Source organism: Cyclopterus lumpus, chromosome 13 (assembly GCF_009769545.1).
Source record: "Cyclopterus lumpus isolate fCycLum1 chromosome 13, fCycLum1.pri, whole genome shotgun sequence".
Taxonomy (NCBI): Eukaryota; Metazoa; Chordata; class Actinopteri; order Perciformes; family Cyclopteridae; genus Cyclopterus; species Cyclopterus lumpus.
In genome coordinates, this window is record NC_046978.1 from 6481398 (window position 1) to 6492816 (window position 11419).

Here is an 11419-nt window from a genome sequence, read left to right on the forward strand (position 1 = left end):
GCACCACGTCAGTCCCTATTCTTGCCTTAGTGTGGCAAGATCCCTGTTGTTCAGACAACATTCCTATTCTGTTTGGCACCAATGTCCGCAAGGTCAGACCTTTTACTTTTAGCAAAGAAGTTGCAGGTAACCTCCGATCCATGAGAGTATGTGTACTCGAGCCTAAAGCCCAAGCTTCACCATGCCTCCGGAAGCCAAACCTGATGAAAGCTAGGTAGCTTAGGTGAAGTGGTCTGGCCCCGGGCCCCCATTCAGGGAAAGGTCTCGTCGCATATCGCTCACTGACCTAGACAACCTTGACGCCACTTTCAAAGACTTCTGGCAGCAGGGCTAATAAAGGAATCTAGAAGCCCCTATGCTTCGCCCATTATCCTTGCACGAACAAAGTCCGGGAAACTGTGCATGTGTGTGGACTATCGAATGCTGAATCGAAGAACCATACCTGATCAGTACACTGCATTGATGATGCACTGGACTGTCTGACTGTAAGCAAGTGGTTTTCAGTGTTGGACTTGCACAGTGGTTACTACCAGATCTCGATGGCAGAGGAGGATGAAGAGAGTTCCCCAGCTACTCCTGCTCTTATCGGGAAGAGACACAAAAAAAACAATTGATCCCAGCTGAGGCTGATTACCCATCCTGGCACCGTTCCCTGAACCACCCCGCTCCATCCACTCCATCCACGCAGTGCAGGTAAAGAAGTCAAATGCAGTAGTGAGATTGATATGATGAAATTGATATATATCCTTGAATCTGGTTCAATTAAAGGCAACAGCAAAAAGGAAAAGTCTTAAATCTGGATTGAAATGAGTTTAGGGTCTCGGGAGACCTGCAACTTTCAAGAACTTTGTTCCAGATATGTGGAGCAGAAAAACTGAACTGCATCTCTTATGTTTAGCTCTGACTCTTAGGAGAACAGTTCCAAACAACCCAAGGGGTCGGGATGGTTCATAAGGTAGCAGCAGTACATTTTTGTTTATTAAATGTTTCTTGGTGTTTTTCTCTAGCTTAAACAATATGATGAAACACTTTAGAGGAAATATACACAATATGAGTCCAAAACTGGAGACAAATATCTCCGCAGCCATCGTAATATTTAGATAAAGAAGATCAAGACTCAATGTGCACATCATGACCTATACTAAATGTTGCTGTTGGAGCCATAATGTATTTTTTTTCTTTATTGTATCCTTACTAAAAACACAGAGTGAGTGAATACTTTCAGTTCTGACATTGAACACAGATTGGACCATTCATTTATGAAGTGAACATATAGATAGGCTACAGGTGATGAGAATCAGAACTGTAGAACAGTTCTTTGACAACGTGTTGGAGTAAGAGCATGGCTGGCGTGCTTAGATTCTGAATATGATGAATTGAAACAAAGTTTATATGGACAATGTTGCTATATACATTATGCCAGTGAGCATGTATATCAAACTACTAACTAACTAAAAGCTGGTTTATCTTTAGCCAAGAGCACACATGTTAAACAAGTTCTTCCTCTTTGTCCTCTGTGGCTTAGGTATTTGTATAAGTCCCTTCAATTGCCGTCTTAGTTTTTTCCAAACTTTATGTCTTAAGATTTACCTTTGTCCATTAAATATTTCTTGGTGTTTTTCTCTGGCTTAAACAAGATGATGAAACACTTTGGAGCAAATATACAGAATATGAGTCCAAAACTGGAGGCAAGAATGGCAAATATCTCAACAGCCACCGTAAATTTCCCAGGAGAACTGACATATGCTGGGATAAAGGTGACCCAGACTGCACAGAATATCAGCATGCTGAAGGTGATAAGCTTGGCTTCATTAAAATTATCAGGTAGTTTCCGCGCTAGGACAGCTAACACAAAGCAAAAGACAGCCAGCAGGCCGATGTACCCGAGCACCGCCCAGAACCCAATAGCTGAGCCTAATGCACACTCCAGGATGATTCTCTCCTTGTATGTGGTTAGGTTTTTCCTTGGAAAAGGAGGACTAAGAACCAACCAAAGAGTACATATTATAACTTGAATAAAAGTGAAAGACACTACAGTCATCCTTTGCTGTGGAGGACCAAACCATTTCATAACATTACGACCTGGGAGAGTGGCTTTGAATGCCATTAACACAACTATTGTTTTTCCAAGAACACAAGAGATGCAGAGGACGAAGGTGATCCCAAACGCTGTGTGGCGCAGCATGCAGGACCACTCAGAGGGTGCTCCAATAAAGGTTAATGAGCACAAGAAACAGAGAGTCAGAGAGAAGAGCAGCAGGAAGCTCAGCTCAGAGTTGTTGGCTCTGACAATCGGGGATGTCCTGTGACGGTGGAAAACAGCCGCTGTTATAATGGCAAGACAGGCACCACCAACTGAGAATGCAGCCAGGATGATTCCTAGGGCCTCGTTGAAGGAAAGAAACTCTACAGGCTTGGGGAGACAAGTGTGTCTCTTAGCATCCGGCCAAAATTCCTTTGGGCAAGGGAAACAATCAGGGGAATCTGAAAAAATTAAAACAAGAGGGCTTTAGCAGTTGTGCTCAATATTTGATGTTGTTCAATAGAAGATAATAATAATAATACAGTTTATTTATAGAGTGCTTTTTAAAGTACTTGAAGACATTTTACACAAGTTAAAATGATAATATAAAATTCGCTCACCAGCGCTGGTCGGGGGCGGCGGTAGGCCGCCGACCCGCTCGGCTGAGAACGCGGGGCCGCCGATCGTGCGTTTTACCGTTTGTCGCCTAACCTCGATATTCTTTCGCCAGTAGGTGGCGCGTCGACAACAAGTGAATATAAGCTCCTCGATATCCTCAGGCCGCGACTTGTAACGAGCACGACGAGTTTGGGCCAGATTCGAGCAAGTCTAGTTGAGCCAGCAGATGGCTCTCTGACTATGACTGAAATTAGACTTGTCAATATCCTCAGGCCGTGACTTGTAACAAGCACGACAAGTTTAGGCCAGATTAGAGCAAGTCCAGTTGAGCCACTAGGTGGCGTTTCAAATATGAGTGAAATTAAGCTTGTCGATATCCTCAGGCCGTGACATGTAACAAGCCTGACAAGTTTGGGGCAGATTCGAGCAAGTCCAGTTGAGCCAGCGGGTGGTGCTTTGACTATGACTGAAATTATGCTTGTCGATATCCTCAGGCCGTGACTTGTAACAAGCACAACAAGTTTGGGGCAGATTCGAGCAAGTCCAGTTGAGCCAGTGGGTGGCGATTTGACTATGACTGAAATTAAGCTTGTCAATATCCTCAGGCCGTGACATGTAACAAGCACGACAAGTTTGAGGCAGATAAGAGCAAGTCCAGTTGAGCCACTAGGTGGCACTTTAAGAATGTGAACAAATACATGCACCATGTGTCTCTACATGAAGTATAGACCACGTTGTGTAAATTACATGTGAATCTGATGCATTTTAGGCTAATTTGTTTTGGCCAGTAGGGGCGCTTTGAGAATGTGAACATATACATGCATCATGTGTCTCTACGTGAAGTCTAGACCATGTTGTGTAATTTTCATGTGAATCTGATGAATTTTTAGATATAATTATTTATATATTGTGTCTATAAATATATAGTTTATATTTAAAACAAATATGTATTTAAAATATATATATTTCATATATATATTATATATATATTCTGGTCTAAAACTTTTTTTAGTTGGTGTTCCAATGACAATTTCGAATGTTCTTTCTTGGAAATGTGTTCAGGGCTTTACTGGCATCATGCATGATTATCTTTGGAAAGATTGGTTTAGTTAAAGCAACAGTCTCTAGCATAACAAAGCACAGAAAGTGGGATTTTATAGGAATATTTTTAACAACAAGTGAGAGTGGGTGAGAGTGGGCGAAAAGTGCCAAAAACAAGTGAAAAACGCGAAAAACGGCCAACTTCGGCGAATTATTGTTGCGCCACCTAGTCTTCAAATCGCACAAGATTTCTTTTGCAAGTTAATGCATGCCATGCGCACTTAGGAAAAATGTTTCAAAGTGATTAGTCCCAATAGTGTTGACGCTATGAGCATTGAAAAACAAGACACGCCCCTAAAATGTTCATTGGGCCATAGATCCTTACCACAATAATATATAAAAAAACGGTTCACATATTCTACGTAATCTGGCTTCAATGATTTGATTAATACCAGGTTTTTGTTAATTTGGATCAAGCATATAGTTAAGAAAGTGAATTATGTATTTTTCACAAAATTCAAAATGGCAAGCGTGCCAAATTTGAGCGGTTTTCTTCACCCACAAATACCCCAAAATGCGCTCAATGTTCACCCTAACAAACTCAATAGGGTCCTCTCGGACTGACTTCGTCAGTCACTCGAACCCTAATAACGCACAACACATATACAACACACAACATTAATCACTCATTAAAAAAAGGGAGTTTTGTTCTGAGATTTTCAGATGTGTTGCGCCAGAAGAAGGGACAGCTATGGAGAACTCTCTGTAGCTGCCGTTTGGTCCTGAGTGGTGTAGACATGAGGTTGGCATTAGAGGAGCTGAGACTGTCGAAACAAGTGTGGTGGTGAGGCAGTCCGGGGAGGTAAGAGGGGGCCTGGTTATGGATGTCTTTGTGACTGAGGAGAAGGACTTTGAATTAGATCTGCTGTGGGACATGGAGCCAGTAGAGGTTTTAGTGGACATGGGTGATGTGATGGGTGAGCAGACAAGGGGGATAATAGCATGTACCTGCAGATTTACAGGACAACTCTGGCTGCTCCGTTAAAGTGTTAAAGCATTTAATCAGGAATGGAGTGGCCGCAAAAATGTGCCAGCGTCTGTCTAAACTACAGTAGGAAAAACAATACCTGTAGCATTGCTAATCTCTCCCTCAGGACACGGTAAACAATCAAAACAGCAGATTGGATTTCCTTTCTGCAGCACTTTACGAGATCCTGGAGGACAGCTGTCAGTGCACACTGACACAGGCACCTGGCACATAGATACAAACAAAGTCACACATATTCAGTTGTGCTTCAAAGCTCTGAGGATTAAAGAAATTCAAATTATTTTTTTTAAGTCCTTCTTAAATCATTAATCCCATGCCAACATGTGTAGTGAATGTGTTATTGTTCACTGTTGCCCCTCCAAATGTATTTAAATGTAACTGTTAGGGGACACAATCCACATTTTTTTTGTAAAAAGGAATTAAGTTCAGCTGAAGCTAAAGTCATGATTAATCAGTGTAAGTAGGACAAATAGTGTTGTCACACAGATGTTTACATTTGTTGATCTAACTCACACAGGCTCCGCCCTCTACTGGATTCAACAGGTAATACTCTCCTCCAATCACGAGCACACATTAGACCACTGAAAATGTGCACATGCCAACGCAAAAATGTGTTGACCTCACAGTATAGAACCGACTGCCTGCAGCAGAATTGATTTCCATTCCCCCCTTAGTTACGTGTTGCGGGGGACTTGTCTGATAGAGTGGTAACTGATGTGTGGATGACCAACACATCAACCTTCTCCAGCTACAGGCAACGTTCCTGGTTTATCAACACTTTAGGCCCCTGATAAGGGAAAGGCATGTGTTGATGAGGCCCAACAACAGCACCCCGGTGGCTTCCACAAACAGGCAGGAAGGGGATCTGTTAACACCTACTGCCTGCTATGGTTCTCCCTCGCACCGCAGGACAATCCACCCCTGGAGCTGGACTGATTTACGCCTCCCCGACACTCCATCTTACCCTTCCCTTGTTGGAGAGAGTGAGTTGGAAGCAGTTGCCGGTCATTCTTCTAGCTTCAGGTCGTTGCATTGAATTGTTGTATACAGAAATTACTCAGATGATGGTGTCCCTGCCCTGAAATGTACCCTGGTTCTTGGAGGCTCTCTCTGAGGAGGTCAATGGATGCACTGCCTACTCTGGGCCATCCTCAGGTTGTGCAATCCATCCAGGCAGCAAGAACAAGATCCACCGTAGCATGTTACCGAGCAAAGTGGTCAGGGTTCCAACGTTGTTGTGAGGGAAGAATGTTAGATCCCATGTCCTGTACATTTAGTTATATTCCCTCATTGTTGCAGTGTTTGGTGGATATGGTACTTGTCTCCTGCCACTATTTAGGTTTATGTTGCAGCCGTTTCTTCCCGTCACGAACTTTGGCTACACTCTCTTGTAGAGTTTCTTGCAAGGTGTCGGGAGACAATGCCTGGTGATGCGTGCCTCCTCCCCACAATAGGAACTGCAATTGGTGCTTGAGGCCTTGGTGTAGAATACCTTCCCAAGAACTTAAGGAGTTCTTTCAGTTTGAGGTTTATGCAGTTTGATGCCTTTTCTCTTCTACCCAATGCGGGGGACAGGGAAGCTAAATTGCATCTGCTTTGCCCTGTTTGTGCGTTAGTATGTTATGTTGAACCCACAGACCCCATCGGCTGTACTGAATATCTATTTGTGTACTTTGGGAACGGTTGTTCGTGGACACTCGATGTCAGAATGTAATGTGAAGGGTGCTGCTTGTCTGTTAACCCCTGCAGGGTTATGCCATAGCTCCAACCAATTCAGTTATGTACTACCTGGCTTGCCTGAGGCTCTCTACTTCTCTGCTGTGATAGCCTGGATTATAAAGAAGTAGGTGGATCAATGTGGCTGGGTCAATGCTATGTGGCAACATGGCGTGAGTTAGAAGAAAGGTTATGATATTGTAACCCTAGATTGAAGGCCTCTTGCTGAAGACAGCAGAAGGTAGTGTGTGCTCCCTTGTATAGTGTGGGTCTGCATGTATTTGGGTATGCATGTCCTGATTAGTCAGCTACGTTCATACAAATGATAAGTGGACGAATGTGCGCTCGTGATTTGGGGAGAGTATAACCCATAGAGACCAGTAAAGGGCTTCACCTTTCCATATAAAACTATGATTACAATTTTATAAAATGTGTTGTCTTTAAAAGTTAATCTTTTGAGCAGAAATTCTGTACTTGGGTTATTATCTCTCTGCCGTGGATCAGCAAGGGAACTCTTTCTTGGAAAGTATAAAGGAGGAATTTTCGAGAAAAGATTTAAAATAAAAAAGAAGCCTACATTATTCATTATATTGTAATCGCATTCAGGATGGATCTGTTCACTGCCGTTATGTACAGGAGTAACAATTGCAGTGACGTGGTCACATATAGCGTTTAATATCTAAGTTCAAATTTAAATATGTAAAAAATTGCGCTCCCTACTTTTGTGCCACCCTCCACCCAGGTGAGGTTCCTGTTGATACGGAGTTCCTGGCCCACCGGCAGTGATGCATCGTAGTGCCCTACTGCCACCAACTCAATGCTGCCACTCTCACTTTTTTGCCAGTTAACCAGTTCATATGTGGCCACAGGATCCCCGTTGGCATCAAATGACACATTATAACCATTTTGGGAAAAATTTAATTTTTTCAGCTGAGTAAGAACCTGTGAGGATGAAGTAAAATAAGACAATGAAAGAGAGATTTGAAGCAATGGAAGATAAGATAAAGGTATAATAAAAAAATATATAAGAGTGAAACATTTACATATTTGTTTGGACTGACCTGTTTGGACTGAATGCTGGAGACTTTTTCAATTTTAGCTATAGCATATGTTTCCTGACATACTGCATTATGAATGGCATGTGCTATTGCATAAACAGCCTTGTACACCATGTTAGTGATTCGGAGCTGAGATGTGTCAGTGTACGGGCTCTGGATCGTCTCTATGTCTTCAGTTCCATCACACGCATTCTTGTCTGTGGCTGCTGTGTTAAAAAACACAAAGACAAAAATATATATTTTTCAGCATTGACAATATTATATTATATCTGAATGTGTTTTTCTATTTTGTTTCGTAGTTTTATTTAACCTGCCAAATATGCCTATATCTCAAAGCACTCTTTTACAGACATTGCTTTAAATCATAATTGCTCTTTTAGATTGTATCTGGGATCTGATTTTTATTTTTACTTGTATCTACAATCTCAGTTATCAGACAATTAGTCAACTGTATAAAAAACAAATAATGTATTTTCCTTTAAATGAATTTGACAAGATCTGTGTGAATGTGTTTTATTATACTTATATAAACAGTAACGGATATAAGCTAGTGGGCTAAGTAAAACAGTTTTTACTTCATTTAGCTTGGTGGTAAATGTAATGTAATGTAAATGTGCTTGTGTTGAGGGCTTCAGTGTTGACATGGTGAAACTACTGCAGCCAAGTTCATACAAACCAGAAAAACAGAGATCATTCAGAGATGCGCTCTGAATCCATAACATGTTCAATATGTATAGATTCCATATTAATCTAGGGGTTGGCGTAAAAGCACCTTTGGACATTTTAACACAAACACTTTCAAGTGGACTGTGAAACAATAACAGAACACACGCATAGACTCAACTGTGAGTGTCTTTTATGTAATAAATTCAACCCACTTTTCTCCAGCCTACAGTTGAATACATCCTCCCAGAACTCCGTAAGCACTGGAGAGGCAGACACTTTAGAAGGAGAGAGATCCAGCAGGAAGTCTCTCAGGCCTGGGATGACAGATGGCTCAATGCCAAATCCGACTGCTCCAGCACAGAAACCGAACCTTAGCATTGCTGGGTCAGTTACCCAGGCCTCACTGCCGATCCACTGGCGAGGTGGAGAGGGCTTGAGCGACAGCTCTTCCAGCAGAATCCTCAAGTCTCCAGATGTTGTAAATGCCACAATAACAATAGCTGTTGACCTAAGATAAATAATAGTGCATTGTATTATAATAATATGAACAAAATAACTGGTTTTAATTATGTATGAAGATAATTAAAACAAACACATAAGAGATACTTTAATTGTTAGTGTGTTAATGTTCAGTATTGCTCCACTGACTATATAACAACATCCGTAATGTGCCCTTTACAAGAGATAAATGAACAAAAAGATACACAATCAGTGAATGTAAAAACCTGCGGATAATGTCGGCTACTCTCTGGATCCTGCTTTTTGGGTGGGTCCGATAAAAGGATTCTGAATATTCCACACAGATCCCCTCTTTGTGTGCTGCATCTAGGAACGACGCCATGCCATTGTTTCCATAATCCGAATCGGATCGGATAGCACCTATCCAAGTCCAACCAAAGTGTTTTACCAGCTTTGCCAGCGCGTCAGCCTGGAACTGATCACTTGGGATCGTTCTGAAGAAACTTGGGTACTGCTGCTTATCGGACAGGCATGCACAAGTGGCAAAGTGACTGACCTAATTGAACACAACAGTGCAATTATTTAACAGGATGGACATAAAACAACACTGGTCTATTAAACACATTGTTTTCAGAAATTCAAAATATTTACTTGAGGAATGTTAAAGGGCCCAATGATGCGAGACATGCTGATGGATGGCGTGGACCCAGACTCACCAACAATGGCCATCACTTTACCAGATTGAGAACAATTGTCGCCGCTGTAAAACACCGGGTCCAGGCCGCCTGACAGCTGGAATGCCACATGCACCGCTACAGGCACAGAGGCACACGAGTCGTAGATCTGATAACCGAGTCTGATGCCCGGCAGCAGCTCCGTGCTGTTGTTAATCTCCTCGATGGCGAAGATCATTGCACGTGAGAAGCGCAGTTCACGGGTATCAATGCTGCACACAGACACTCGTGTCACTGTATTAATATGGTCTACATATGATGAGGTCAATTCACTATGGATATACATAATTGAGGACAGCTGCACTGCATCTGTGATCCACAATTACATCAAAAAGTTGCCTAAACACCAACATTCAAAACACAGTATTAGATATCAATCCAAAAATCCCACAAATGTTTTTGCAATAGTCAACTCAATTTAAATTCTTGCTTTGTGCTTATCTTGTTGAATACGATTTAATGATTGATTTTATTTGTACTTACTACAATTGTTTTAAATGAACATTCTTCAATTATATTGCCAAATACTGTTCAAGCACTTTATGTGAAATAATGTGTTTTTGTAAAATGGCTTTGTAAAATTATTATAAGCACAACGTACAATTTAAAACCTTTCCATCCCCACAGAGTAACATTATTTTAACCCCCACATCTCCCTCTTACTAACCTCCCTGAGCATCTTAGTGAATCAGGCATGGTGGTGTAGTTATGCTTCACTATGTGTGCATAGTGGTGTAAGGACAAAACACCACCAATAACATAGTCACCATCCATTGAGAAAGCAGGTAGACGAATAGTACCCTGGAGCTCACATTTCACAGATGAGGCCTCGGTGCTGACCCCAACACCAGTCCTATCCTCTGTAAGCCCAGCCCTTTGTTTCACACCATCCACAGAACCATTCAAGACAAGAGCTGAGTTCAGCTCAAACAAACCCAGCGACAGGATCAGGCCAATAAAGAGAGCTGAGATCTCCATCCCTCAACTATCCTCTTGTGGGCATACTGTGTTTGTACTGGTCTATATAGATTTTCAGACTGAAGCTTCCCTCCTACTGTACGTCAGCTTACTGTATGTCAGAGAGAGGATGCTCTTACCCAGTGGTCTTTGATTAACTGTTTTCTGTGGGCTGCATGTAGAATATTATCTTTACTGAGGCAAGGCACGTGTATTTGTATAGCACGCTTCAACAACAAGGCAATTCAACGTGCTTCATATAAAACCATCAAAACATAATGCAAAAGAAAACAAGATTTAAAAAAAATTGAGAACATTTATTAAAACAGTAAAAGAGAAATATAATGAATTACTGTACGTCAGAGGGAGGATGCTCTTTACCAGTGGTCTTTGATTAACTCTTGGACAAGTCATTTATATGAGCTTTTAGTACAATATAATCTGGACTGTCCATGTCTCTTTTCTCTTAAAGTTACCATTGGAAACACTAAATATCTTCTTAATTAAGTCATACTCTTATACCTTTTTTCTATGTTTAGCTCATATAACAGTAACAAATGTACACCACTAATAAGTTGTTTGTTTGGTTCAATCACACAATGCTGCAAACACAGATATATTAATGAGTTACGAATAAAATTTTAAAAAACGTAAATATTTAGATAAAGATCAAGACTCAATGTGCACATCATGACATATAGTAAATGTTGCTGTTGGAGCCATAATGTAGTTTTTTGTCTTTATTGTATCCTTACTGAAAACACAGAGTGAGTAAATACATTCAGTTATGACATTGAACACAGATTGGAGCATTCATTTATGAAGTGGACGTATAGGTAGGCTACAGGTGATGAGAATGAGAGAACAGTTCTTTGACTTTATGTCAACGTGTTGGAGTAAGAGCATGGCTGGCGTGCTTAGATTCTGAATATGATGAATTGAAACAAATTTAATATGGACAATGCTGCTATTTACATTATGCCAGTAAGCATGTATGTCAAACTACCAACTAAAAGCTGGTTTATCTTTAGCCAAGAACATACATGTGAAACAAGTTCTTCCTCTTTGTCCTCAGTGGCTTAGGTATTTGTATTTAAAG

At 41.2% G+C, this 11419-nt stretch overlaps 1 protein-coding gene across 1 annotated transcript; it reads right to left on the reverse strand.

Moving 5' to 3' along the window:
• Positions 1–1579: 1579 nt before the first annotated feature.
• LOC117741288 (extracellular calcium-sensing receptor-like) lies at positions 1580–10059 on the reverse strand. The gene is made up of 8 exons (XM_034548236.1): positions 10031–10059; positions 9281–9575; positions 8896–9185; positions 8383–8678; positions 7508–7710; positions 7167–7388; positions 4810–4933; positions 1580–2484 (listed from the first exon to the last, which is right to left on the reverse strand). Exons 1-8 carry the CDS (start codon positions 10057–10059, stop codon positions 1580–1582), a joined length of 2364 nt encoding a protein of 787 aa, XP_034404127.1.
• Positions 10060–11419: the final 1360 nt, after the last annotated feature.